The sequence below is a fragment of the Egretta garzetta genome, unplaced genomic scaffold (assembly GCF_000687185.1).
Source record: "Egretta garzetta isolate BGI_Z169 unplaced genomic scaffold, ASM68718v1 scaffold154, whole genome shotgun sequence".
In the NCBI taxonomy this organism is placed as follows: Eukaryota; Metazoa; Chordata; class Aves; order Pelecaniformes; family Ardeidae; genus Egretta; species Egretta garzetta.
In genome coordinates, this window is record NW_009259600.1 from 9023857 (window position 1) to 9037861 (window position 14005).

At 37.8% G+C, this 14005-nt stretch overlaps 1 protein-coding gene across 1 annotated transcript in view; it reads right to left on the minus strand.

Annotated features, from left to right (window-relative positions):
• NUDCD1 (NudC domain containing 1) overlaps nucleotides 1-13886 on the minus strand; it is a 45549-nt gene extending 31663 nt beyond the window's left edge. The window contains 2 exon segments of the mRNA XM_009638395.2: nucleotides 5683-5837; nucleotides 13829-13886. Coding sequence (XP_009636690.2) covers nucleotides 5683-5837; nucleotides 13829-13832 — 159 coding nt within the window. The 5' untranslated portion in view covers nucleotides 13833-13886.
• Between the last annotated feature and the right edge of the window lie 119 nt (nucleotides 13887-14005).

A 14005-nucleotide genomic window follows, 5' to 3' on the forward strand; every position in this document is an offset into this window, starting at 1 on the left:
CTATTCTGTGCCACACAAAATGCACTCTCAGACTACAGTAAGGGTGAGCATCAGACTAAGAAACAGCAGTGAAAAAGTAGCAGATTAAAAGTGTCTCAGTATAGGCCCTGGAATTTCAGCCACAAATTATTATAATATTTTCTAAGCATGTCCTGTCCCTCTATCTTCACTTAAGAAATGGATAGCCTGGGGGGATCATCTATACAAGTATCTACTTCCAGTGAAAGAAACTCTGTCATTCTAATCTATGAAATAAGGCAGTCAAAAAGAGACATACAACGCACCATCTTTAAAAGAGTTCTTTGCACCTGTGCACATGTACGCAATACAGAAGGAGCACATTTGTGCATGCAAAGCATGTCATGGCCTCATTTGTTGAGAATGCTATATTTGAGGGGATTTCAAACCCTTTGTATTTTCCAGATGTTATTAAAATCAGATGTGCATTTAAAACATGCTTGGAGGTAAGCAAGATAAATTGGATTTGGGTAAGTACCGTTTTAATAAGCAACAGCAAAAAAGACCAGATGACAAACAGATAGACTGCTTGCCTTTTGGGCCTACTTGAACTTGTATTAGAGATCACTGTGTACTACAAAAAGGCACAAGGGCTATTATGAAACTTGCAATGGAAAAGATGCAAATTTGATTTTTAATTATTGGAGGCATTCAAGGTCACTTTGTAGATTCCGTTGCACCACTATGCTCTTTAAACTATTTCACTAATTTGTAACACATTCAGGAGGAGAGAATGACAGAATTAAAAAACAAACAAACAAACAAACAAAAGCCTCAAAACCTCAAATCCACAACCCAAATAAAACAAACAAAAATCCCACAAACACTAAATACAAAGAATTTTGGCTTCCTTATCTTTTACTTAATTTTAAGGTTTCACTGAAAGGCATTATTTTCTACAAGAAAAGTGTTCCATTGTAACTAGCAGGTTGCATGACTACTGTGCCTAGGGGAGAAAAAAAATAAAAATAAAAATCCCATGCGCTTTATCACGGAAAGACAAAACATAGGCTCTGTTAACAGTGATTTACAGGGCTATATTATGTAACATTACAGAAGACCACACTTGTCAGCCTCCAAGTGAATCTTAACAGTAAGCTTCAAATAGTTTTGTATGTAATTTAAAAAAAAAAAGTTAGCGACTATCAACCATTTAATCTTCTAAAGCTCACATCAGATTTATCAGCACCAAGCAGGAACGTCAGGACTCAATAAATCTCCTGAAGAAAGTGAAAAAGAATCTTCATTACACAATACAAAGCCTCTCTCTCGATAGGCGAGAAAGGAAATACTCTTAACACAACTTTTCTGTTCACTATTTTAACTTTAGGCATTCATTAGAACAGTCTCTAATTTCAGTACAACAATGAAAAGGATGGACTTACTTGAAGCTGAAAAAAAACCTTTCCTCAAAACCCTTCTGTGTCAGATTTACTTTTTGACTTACTGTTTCTTGGTTTACCAGCTGGTTAACAGAGGTTAATAGTAACTCCCTACTTCAGAAGTACGAGGGGATGCTAGAACAACTATAGTCATTTTAACAGAAATCAGATTTACTCACTGTAATTAGTTTTGAATGACAGCAATGCAGTTTCCTTAAGAAAAAAATAGATACAGCTTCTTGTAAGATCAAGTTCTTAATCTCCTTTCACTCTCTACAAAGATTCTTCCTTCAACTATTTTTCAGTCCCAAGTCTCTCTCATCTCTTCCACTGGCCTTTAATTCTAGCTCTGCTCACTTCTTGACAGCGTACTCTGCTTTCTTTTGGCTTCTGTCATTCTGTCCGTCTATTCCAGATTTCACCTGGGTGCCTCCACTATTGCAACAACCCCTTTCCTTTCAGCAGTTCATTTGCTGCACATGCCTATGGCTCTAACCTTGATTTTGAACCTTTTAAGCATCCCATGTTTCAAATTTGCGTAGAAATTCTGAGCAAACCGTTCCTCCACAGGCAAAGTGAGGCAGACCAAGCCAGGGTGTACTCTACTTGCTCCGGATAATTAAGAGCAAAAAGAGTTACAGTTGCCACAATTTCTCAATTCCATTATTTGAATATAAAAAGAAACAAAGTTGTCTTCGCAAGAAGAGCTGAAGATCAAGAAACCAAGTCCAAATATTTAACTGCTAGAGGAGAAAACTTTGAATTTTTTCCAGTTATATTCCCGTATTACAAACATCAAGCAATTAAAAAAGTCAAGTTGTGCAAAAAGCCCCACAACCCCAAAAAACCCAATTTGGTAATCCTGTCACTACACTGCCCATTGGGTCTTTAAAACAAAGTATTGACGCTGGCTTATTGAATGAAAGAAATCCAACAGCTGTAACAGAAGAACATTTTTATACAGTATTTCCAGTCAAGTTAGGGTAACAACTTGTTTAACCTGCTATAAAACCCCATTTGAATACTCATCCATCAACTTAGAAAAACCGCTCATGTTGATCACTTTTCTTTTCAATTATGTTTGATTTTGAGCAAGTGGCAAGGTATTATCTATACTTTTTTCCTTCACAGATGACATCTTTTTACACACCTAAGTTGCAGGGATAATTCGTGATTTATGGATAACTAACACCACCACACTAGAATCAAAATTGCAACAGAAATAGCAAGCAGAACTAGAAATAATTACATGTTAAAAAGCCTGTGTGTGTTCTTTCACTTTGGATTTAGGATAAACATGTTAACCTGCTACATCTTCTGTTTTAAAGGTGACTGACAATTTTATTTGTGGCCATTGCTAATTTGTAAGCCATACTTGGCTGAAAACAATAGTATTTGTAATGTACATTTGACTAATATATTGGCCAGGCACATTTGTAATGAGACACTTTGTTGATGTTTCCAAATACACATTCCTTCTTATACATATGCAAACACATTTCCTTTGCAAAACAGCACGGTATTGAGTATTAGGACACAAGATGGCAGCTATTTATTTAATAATCTGGTGGAACTAAAACTCCTGACAAGATATCAACCAAATGCCATTTTCTTGAAGATTCCAACGGACCCATCAGTCCTACTAAAATCCTTTATCTAGTTTATTGGCTCAGAAACAAATTTACACATTTCAGTGCCCTCCTAGCAAAGGAACGTATTGGGTGTCTGTGCTGTGCTGGCAGTGGGGGCTGCAGGGCGGCCCCTGTGAGGAGCGGCTGGGGCTGCCCCGTGCTGGACACAGCCACAGGGCATGGCTGAGCTGAGCCAAGGTGGTGGTGCGGAACAGAGGAAGCAGGTCGTCCCCCAGCAGCCCATGGAGGACCACAGTGGGGCAGATATCCACCCTGCAGCCCGTGGAAAGCCCACGCTGGAGCAAGCTCCTGTCAGGAGCTTTGTTTCCCATCATGCTACTCCATTTTTAACTCCACCCTGCAGCCCATGGAAAGCCCACGCTGGAGCAAGCTCCTGTCAGCTTTGTTTCCCATCATGCTACTCCATTTTTAATTGGCAATAAATTAATTTCCTCCAAGTTCCGTCTGTTTTGCCTGTGACGGTAATTGGTAAGTGATCTTCCTGTTTTTATCTCAACCCACGAGCTTTCCTGTCTTATTTTCTCCCCGTCCGGTTGAGGAGGGGGAGTGAGAGAGCATCTGGGTGGGTGTCTGGCAGCCAGCCAAGGTTAACCAACTACAAGGAAAAAAAAAACCACAAAAAATGAGATTGCGACAAGCTGCTGTTCACAGAAGGTTTTCCCTGACAAGCTTCTTTCTTTTAGACGTTCCTACTGGGAATCCAGATGATCTCAGAAGATTTGGAAGAAGTCCCAGAAGATTATTCTGTCTCAGCAAGAGTCAGCCAAAGGCTCCAACTGCCTGTATGTTCTATGAAAAGTAAAGGAACTATTTTGCAGCTCCAGTTCTCAACCTACCCTCCTCTGGAAATCTGTATGTCCTGGAAAATTTAGAACTATCATTTCAGAATTTGTCTCACCTCAGCCCCAGCCTAGTAATTTCCACTCCCAGAGCCTTGCATGGGATAAGCCACACCCTCTCAAAAATCACACATCATCCTGTGTTTTCTTTTGCCCCACAGGGTTACAAGTAAAATTCCTTGGTAGCATGACAATGGATATTTTCCTTTCCAAACCTGAAAATTACATGTAGTCAGCTATAGCAGTGAAATAAGCTTAGGCCAGTACTTCGTGGACTGCAGAGCAAAATCTGTGGAGTCTAGCGAGAACAGCATGAAGAGACTCCATAAAGTTTCAACATCTCAGCAGTATACAATCACTCTGAATCATTTGATTAACAAAAGGTTAAGGACTTTCTCCTCCACTCAACTAATTTAAAAATTCCTTCTACTTAACACTCGCATAATCTAATTAATCTTATGTCAACCAACATGATTCCAAAAGTAGATTACAGTAACTGGGAGAAGCTGCCACACCAAAATATATGAATGAAACAGGAACAGCCATAGAAAGGAGGAAAGTACTAATACGTGATGCATTTTGTATTTTCTAGAATTACATTAATCTCATACCAGAATTCATCTTGCTTGTTATATAAAATTAACATTGTTTATGTTATGTTTTTAATATGTAAAAATCAAAGAGCAGCCCTGCATCATTTACTGCCAGAGCAAATATTATTATGAGAATGGAATACCTACATGTCATTACCTTCCTCAACATAAAATGTTAACCAAATAACTGGTTATGAATGAAGCATCGCTATTTAAATTAGATAACAAATGGATACAGTTACGGACTCTTTTTTTTTTTTTTTTCCTTCTGCTTAGACAAATATTTAAGAAGCTACACGTGATGAGTCAAAGGGATTGAGTTAATCAAAGTAATGAAAACAAAAAATTCTACTTTGTAGCAAAAGCATATATTTATTGCTCAACAGGCTACAAGTCAAAATTGTCAGAGACATAATCTTACTCTAAATGATACATTCAAAGCTAAGACGACATTGCAATAGCTGCAAAATCAACAGTAACACAGTCCTCTATTCCTTAATGACTAAGCACTAGAATTGCATGCACACCAGAATCATGGTGTCCATAAAGCCTTTCCCCTCGAGAATGATGAATGACTTTGTAACAGAACCTAATGCACCCATGCATTAAAAGGGCTCAGAAGAAATAGGAAGTTTGCCTACTTAAGAACATCAGTATAAAAGCAGAGAATCATGTTTTTCAGACTTGGTCTAGTTTGCTTACACTCTATTTCAAGTTTGTACAGGACCACCAGCATCTTTTTGCCTCCAATAAGTGATGTCCGGATTAACTTGTTAGTATATAAAGTCTTTCATTTCTAAGTCTAATGCGTACAGCTTCTTTCTCTCCTTATATCTACAATGACTGGATTTTCAAATTAGTAAACAGATAAACATCAAGTAACGTAGGGGAGAAACAGCCACCAACTAGGAAAGAAATATCTTCTCTTTTCTTCAGCTTGTCACTATATCTCTGTCTTCCCAGAATGGAAGCAGATGCAATGCTATTTCAATACTAATGCGACACCATTAATTAAGAGATGTCAGAAATTTCACTTAAAATCATTTCACGCTTCCTGTTGAACTGCATTTTTGTTAATCTACCTGTCTTAATGGCTTCCCCCAGTTTTTGCATTTGAATCCTCCTTGCCATATTTGCTATCTTATCTACTGCCTACCTTTTCAAATTCAGCAATGTTTAAAAAAAAGTTTATTCTTACCAGAGTCACTGACAGATTCATAACCCTTCCAAACTGATCAACATAGTAGACATTATCCTGGTACCAGGAATCAAGGTGAAGATAATTATACATGCCAAAAGCACGCATGTGGTCAAGGGTATATTGATCATCACGAAGTTTCACTTCTGCTACAGCTGGGGGAATAAAAAAAAAAAAAAGACTTTTAAAACAATTATTTATTTATTTATAATTAATAATTTAAAATTCAAACTAATAATTTTAAAATAATTCTTCCATCCTTGTCCACAGGTCTGGTTTATTTGAAGAAAAATACATTATATACACTTAGTTTAAAATTTCACCATAAACTTGGAAAGCAAGTCATCCACACTGAAGGCTACTTGCAGTCATTCACTGTGATCATGTAATAACTACTACCATTTATAGTGGCCTGTACTGTCTCTTCCCAACATGTGTTGAGATCCAATTTGTCAATAACCCTCACAAGATGAAACACACATGCAACAACTAAGTAAAACCTACTTCTAAGTCTCCTTGGGAAAAGCATCCATCATTCCTGATATGTACATGGTACTACAGTAAGTGAAAAAAATTCTGCAGTAACTCCAACAAAACAACAGCCAAAATAAATATCCCATCTAACTACATGGACTTCAGTCTTAAATTCTGGAGCAAGCTATCGACACCTGCAATGCAAAAGACTAAAACAATACAAAGCAGAATTAGTATATGGTCGTTACTAAAAAAACCTATGTTCCTAGCACTCCTACTGAGGTCGAACATCTTGAGAAATGTCCACAATACCATCAACATTTCAGACTAAGCTTTTTCTAACTGAAAGAGGCTGCAGTGAATGGCTGTTCACTATAATGGTACCTTCTTTGAGGCAAGAAGCATGCTACTTACAGTCATCCACTTGAACAAGACTTTTCCAAATAGAATAGCTCTCCTCAGCTGCCAATAATCACAACTGGGGTTATCTTTCTAAGACTAACCAAGTTTTTATTTAAACTAGCAGCAGCTCTTTCTTCCTATTCCACATCTATACAGAGATCAAGCAGCTGTAGTCCTAACACGTCAAAATACAACCAATCCTCAAGTTTTAGCAAAGACATTAGCAGAGGTCTAGTCCATCCTTCTGCAAAATAAGTCTCAAGACAGACTGGAACTCCAGTTCACTCTCCAGTACAGCCATCCCAGGGACCTTAGCTTCCTTGCAGGAAGTTTATCTCAAACATCACACAACAAGCGAAACCCTTTAGAAAGTTGTAAGTAAACTCTGGCAGCCCATGACGATTAGCCTTCAAACTCAGAGCATGGGGAAAACACCTCAAGGCTAATCCTTGTCATAGCAACAGTTATTTTAGTTCCTACTTTTTCAGCTTCCATTTTCTTCTCTTTTCCGCTCAGAAACAGAGCAAAGCTATTTCCAGTATTTCACTTCCATCCACCCCCGTAACAGGGACCATTCACAACTCTATGCAGCAGTCCGCATCTTAAGACTTCTTGCATTCTTCTTTAGTGTCTACTTAAAGCCTCCTGAAGAAGCAGTAGTTTATTTCTACTCTGTCAGAACACCAATTACTACAAACAGTAGTTCATTTGACAGTGCAATCAGTGCCACTGCAAAGCTGTCACTATACCATCAATCAGATAGTCACTGGATGGCTCGGAACTGACCCCATTAAAGATACTGGCTATTAACGTAAAAGTGGCTAAAGGAAACTATGCAAGATTATACTGTCTGATTAATTAAAAAATCCAGTCATACTATACAGAGTGCTTGCAAAATGACAGTATAATTAGCAATTAGTCTCCTAATGACGGTTGATATTGGCAAACCAACAGCATTAATTCCACTCAGCTCAAATCATTATTCATATTCACCACACAGAAGGGATCTCCATACCTCTGCAATTAATAAATTACTGTTTCTCAAGTCATGGCCCTTAAAAAAAGCTAGAATATCAACAAAGGCGCAAGAAGAAAATACACCTGTCGTAATGTGAAAGACTGTTGCCCATTCCAATTTTTACTTTAACTAATTAGAATATTTTACAGTAAATTACACTGTTAGATGTTATAAAAGATGTTATAAAGGATGTGTGTGAAAACGTGTTTTAAAGCTGTTTGTACAATCAAGCTTTATCACAGAGATATTTTTCCCAACACGACAAGAGATGATGTGAATATTCTGTAAACAATTAAAGACAAACCAAATATAATCTAGGATAATTATTTTCAGTGAAATGAAGTACTTGTCATCTACTTCTTGTATAGCTACAGTAACTGATTTTCTGAAATTAGAATATACATGGGGAAGCATGTAAAGCTTTTTCAGCACAGAAAACCTAAAATTGTCTTATTTTGTAAAGCTTCCTTTCTCCACTTCTCCCCCGACCCCCTAGACACATTGCCACTGTCAGAACTGTAACTAAAAGATACTCAGATAGTGAAATTAGTCCAAAGTAGATACTTCCTAAAGCAAATGTATAACCTTTCAAGAAAACTATTGGAACAATATACTATTGATTAGCTAATTGTAAGGTGATAAGCTTTACAAAAGCTGAAAGAACATGAATATATTCTCCGTCCTTGAGTTTTTCAGCCTGTAATGCTGACAAGCCCTGAATAATAAGGGGTCAGGAACAGGAAATTCAAATCCCTTGCATAATTGCAATATGCATTTAATCCTTCACAAACAGAATTCAGAAACTATACAATTTGTAGCCAATTTTAAATCAGGGAGTCAAACAAATGTGTACTGTAATGTCATGAAACACTTCAAATAAGGTTATCAACTGCTTGCAGAATGTATCCTGCATATATAGCTCTCTGCCAAGAAGAAGTAATGAAAGAAACTATTCCATCCTTGATTAATTGAAACTCATTCTGTGATCAAGTGAAATCTGTGCACAAATGCCATCTGCTATCACATACCATGTGCTCAGATAGATTATAGGAGGCTTTACACTAGGATGAAGTTCATTCCATCCTTTCTACAGCCTTCCAGGTTGAGGTTTTCTTGATGGTCCTTGGAAAAATGAGGAGCAAACCAACAGGGCTGAGTGGGGGGGAAAAAAAAAAAAAAAAAAAAAAAGGAAGACAGAAGAAAGGAAGACTTTTTAAAAAGTAAATTCAGAAAAAGAGAAGTTAATATAAAGGGAAGAGATACTTCAATCAATCCACCTTATTCAGTCGCATAGTTTGGGGTTTTTTTGTTTGGTTGTTTGGTCAGGATTTTTTGCTGATATTTTGTTGTTGTGGGTGGTGGGTTTTATTGTTTTGGTTTTTTAAGAGTCACAGACTAATTCACTAGCTTCAACTTTTTGGGTTCAATTAAAAAGCAGCAGTTAATGACAGCTATATTCAACAGAATGATATGTGGTCTCCTCCAAGTTTCTGATAAATAAATCTGCACTACTAAAACCCAGGAACATTGATTCATACTCTGTCACTCCAGAAAAAGAGAGCAAATATACCAAACGCATAAATTAAATCTCAGCTTTCAATATTATTTCCCAACAACCCTAGTTAGGTGTGGTATTTCAGATCAGTACAAAGAAAATCACGCCACTTTTCTAGAACTGTATTTATCTCTGGCTCCATGCTTAAAAAAAAAAAAAGTAATTTGACTCAAAATTTTTCAAAGACAATTATGTGGAGATTTTCACTCACACCGCCTTTACTTAAAAGCAAAAGCATTAAATAGAAAGCAACTCATAAGAATCAACAGAAGGAGTAAGATGTCCCTAACCTAATTGGATCTTATTATAATTATTACTCTGCACTGCAAAAAAAAAGTCCTCTGAATAAAGAGCACTATCAAGGGACTTACACTTCAACTGAACAGTGATGTCTTACATCTGCCATCAAACACCATAAAGCAGAACTAGGAAAAAAAAAAAAAAAAGGTAGAGAAAAAGGGTGAGATTCCCCCCCCTGCATTTTTAGATGTTTTACGGAATACATCAAAACAACTTTACCAGAAAAGATGTAAAATAATTATATCAATGTGTTATTTTAGAGCACCAATTGTTATATGCTTGTGTGTGATACTTTGTTTTGCAATGCCACCCAGTGGAAGCAATTTAGTATTTCATATACACTTATCTACTAGTGGAAGAGATTACATTAATTTATTTTCTAATATCAGCATTCAAAGATCCTTCTAACCCTGCATTAATTCTTTTTCGTTTAATATTGACAAATTTTTTTTATTGTTAATAGCAGCAGCGTCTCATTGCTGTTGTTGAGTAAAAGTACAAAGCTTGTTTATTCTACTGCAGTATGTTAACAGACTAAACACAAAAATTTACTGTTTACTAAACACAAAAATTTACTGTTTACTAAACACATAGCTTGCTGAAAACAAGCACAGGCTGACAGATACCACCTAATGAAGTATTTTTGCCTGATCAAATTACTGTGTGAAAAGTAAATTGGATCTATCACACACTAAACTGAACAAATAAATTGAACAAGATCCAGAAACTAGCAAGGCACTTGTGAAAAGTATCACTATAGCAATGCCTTGATTTATAAGATGACTTGTGCCAGCTGCAAGAACCATTTTCTTTAACACTAATTACAAGGCAAAACTTGACTCTACTTTATCTTTTTCTTTCTCAAGATATTAAAGTACAACCCAAGAACAGATATACAAGTGCCTGAGACCTAAACCTAGATTTATGAACTACAGCTGTAAATGTCTGAAAAAGCCACAGGGCACAGTTTCTTAGTATTTCCCATACATCACTTTAAAGACTTTTTTCTATATTTAATTTTTGAAATGGAAAACACAAATGGAAATCTCTGTAAATGTTTGAAACATATCAGTGCCTTTGGCTCCATAAAGAGACAAAAATGCATGTTTTCCATGTAGCATTACTAATGGGCAACTACTTTTCACTAAAGTACAGTGAACGGGCAACTACTTTTCACTGAAGTACAGATCTTCTTGTCTAAACAGGCTACAAATAGGGCAATAATTTATTAACACCATGACCGAAAGTTTAGATTAACTAGGACAGAATGGGTAGGAGTAAGGAAGAAATAAAAGAACATGGAAATCAGAGTATTTAAAAAGGAATATAAGATTATCAGAATTTCACCATTCTTCTTCACTGTGACCATACATTTAAGAAATTCACTAGAAAATTCCCCTCTACCACAGATGTAATAAATAAATAAATGTTTTACATTTCTTTCTGCTTCAGCTGCACATCTGACCACAGCAAATTCCTGGCAACAACATTTTGACAGTTAAAGGCAAATCAGAACCAAACAGTTTTACACTATGGTCAGGAAATGAAGCTCATTGCAGTCCACACGAGCAGGACAACAAGTTGCCTTGCAATGCCATGTGCTGCTCCGGTAGTATAAACCTGCATCAATTCGATGTGTCAAGTTTTTTTGGTCATTTTGTTTCATAGCTACCAGCGGAATTCATAAAAATTGGTAAATAGAAAAACATAGATGAAAATATTGACAAAGAAGATTAATATTCTAATGCTTAATACCCAAGTTTGTAATAACACTGCATAAATATTTCAACTACAGCTGAGGTAACTCAGTTCCACTTAAGAATGAGTACCTAGTTCTATTTATTGTCACATATTCCAAGTACTATAAACCCTACATGTTCATCTTACTGCCATGATATTTGGGATGCCACACGGGCCGAACTCCGAATCCCAGGTCATTTGACAAGCACTCCTGAAATAGTTTCCTGGAAAACAAACAAAAAAATCAACAGCCTTTGTACATTAATCTTCCAGATTCTACTACCACACTTTTGCACACAGTTGTGAATTACATCACAAGTTAGCCATGCTGACAGCGTTCCTAAACATTTGACACTTTTTTCCAGCTACTGTACTTTACTCACTCCCACCTTGAGGAAATAAAATCAAACTCTTCACTCAGTTCCAAATACTAATTTAATAATCCACAAACTACCAAGTTTTTCATTACATTCCTGAGACTTTTAATCTGCTCACAAATGTGCTGGAAACCAGAAGTCCACAGCCTTCTCACACAGTATTAATTTCTTCTCCCGTGCAGTAATTTGAAAAAGCCATGGCCTACACACCATCCATGGTCTCTACAACTCAACCCATTATTCCTGTGAAATATAAATGTCAAATTATGGAAGGATGCCCTCAGTCTAACCCATACGTAGACCACTGACACCAGCAAATTAAAAGTTCAGGTACAGAACATTTCTGTACTGTGAGGAAACTGCCTCAAAGTAAGCAGAAGAAAATCAGCAAGGAGAGTAAGTGTGCCGGTTCTGGCTGGGGTAGAGCTAATTTTCTTCACAGTAGCTGGCATGGGGCTGTGATTTGGATTTGTGCTGGAAACAGTGTTGGTAACTCAGGGATATTTTCATTACTGCTGAGCAGCGCTTACCCAGAGTCAAGGCCTTTTCCTGCTTCTCACCCCACCCCACCAGCAAGGAGGCTGGGGGGGCACAAGAATTTGGGAGGGGGCACAGCTGGGACAGCTGACCCCGACTGACCCAAGGGATATCTCACACCATATGATATTCATGCTCAGCATATAAGGCAGGGGGCGATGTCCGGAGTGATAGTGTTTGTCTTCCCAAGTCACCATTATGCGTGATGGAGCCCTGCTTTCCTGGAGATGGCTGAACACCTGCCTGCCCGTGGGAAGTGGTGAATGAATTCCTTGCTTTGCTTTGCTTCAGTGCGTGGCTTTTGCTTTCCCTGTTAAACTGTCTTTATCTCAGCCCAGAAGTTTTCTTGCTTTTACCCTTCCGATTCCCTACCCCATCCCACCGTGGGTGGGGAGTGAGAGAGCGGCTGCATGGGGCTCAGTTGCCAGCTGGGGTTAAACCACAAGAGTGAGCCAGCTGTATGGCTTAAGAGCAGGCTGAAATACAGACAAACAAAACATCTAGAAAACAGATATAGGGCCTGGTTTGGTTTATATTTTAGGTTAGTAATTTTAAAAAACAAACAACAAAAAAAAAGTATTTCTACTCTCCAGTGGACTATTTTATATATATATGTATATACACACACACATGCAGAACAGAGTGACTTGGTATTAATGATTTAATAGGACAGCCAAATAAATTTCACTGAAATGAGTCAGGCGCTCTGTGTGGTGGGAAGTGGAGAAAGAAAAGAACACAGGCATACATACCCATCTTCTATCACACAAGTTACTGTAACTATTACCTAAAGTACCTGAACGGACAAGAACTGACTAGATCCACCTCTCTCTCCTTCAGTTACTCCATCATTCAAATATTTTAACAAAAATCTGCAATCCTCATCTATTTAGAATAGGTGCACAACTGACTATCCAAGAACCACATAGTTTGTTTGACCATAAGGAGAACATCAAATAAAGAACAAACCAAGAGACTGTACCTTTGCTATGCTAACTGTTGCCATCTTTGACTCGCCTGTAGTACGCTCCTCACACACATACGGTCCCTTACGTTTGGACTGTCTTTTAAAAGGCAACACCTACATCAATCTTACAGTAAAAATGCCAAACTACGTAAACAAAAAATGTTACTCGTTAGATTTCCCAGATCTATCACTGATGCATATACAGTATCACCTAATTTATTCACTCATCCTTCAATATGCAATGCATATCCAGATAACAGATAACTTTGTAGACAGGTATTCTGTTCTGTAAATATACAGTAGCAGAGATCAGTCCATCCAAATTGTCTATTACTGTCCCAGCTTTATAAGAAAAGGAAACTAATTCATGCACCTTACAAAAGACCTAAATTTCACAAATCAATAAAGCTAGAATGCTGAGAGATTTCAGGGGGCAGGGCCAAGGTTGGAGGCATGCAGCCAACATGACTTTGTGTTCATGTTCTTCTCAGTCAATTGAAAACTGGATGAAATCATCCGTTAATGGACTGGTACCTCAAATGCTAATAACGCTTAACAGAAAAATCAGAGCACGGAATGAATAGCCTGAAGATCCACCTCTGATCTGGGGGCAGAGTAAGAATGAAAAGCAGTTAATTGGCTCAGGTTTGTAGAAGATATTAACTTTATATGCAGTTCTCTAAATCGCATGTACACATGTACTTCACTCAGCGGGGCATCTGGCCCCACCGCGCGTGCACCAGCCAAGACCAGACCTAGCACGCAGATTTTCTTACCCATTTGGAAACTAAGTCTAAACCCCAGGGCAGCCAGCTGCAAACGAACGCTCTGCCAACAGCCGGAGGCCTTGGTCCACCCTGAAGCCGCGTGAGGCTGCGGGAGGGGCACGGGACGGGCAATGACAACTTTGCATCCAATCCCAACGACAAAAATCGAGGCGAGACGCCGAGTCT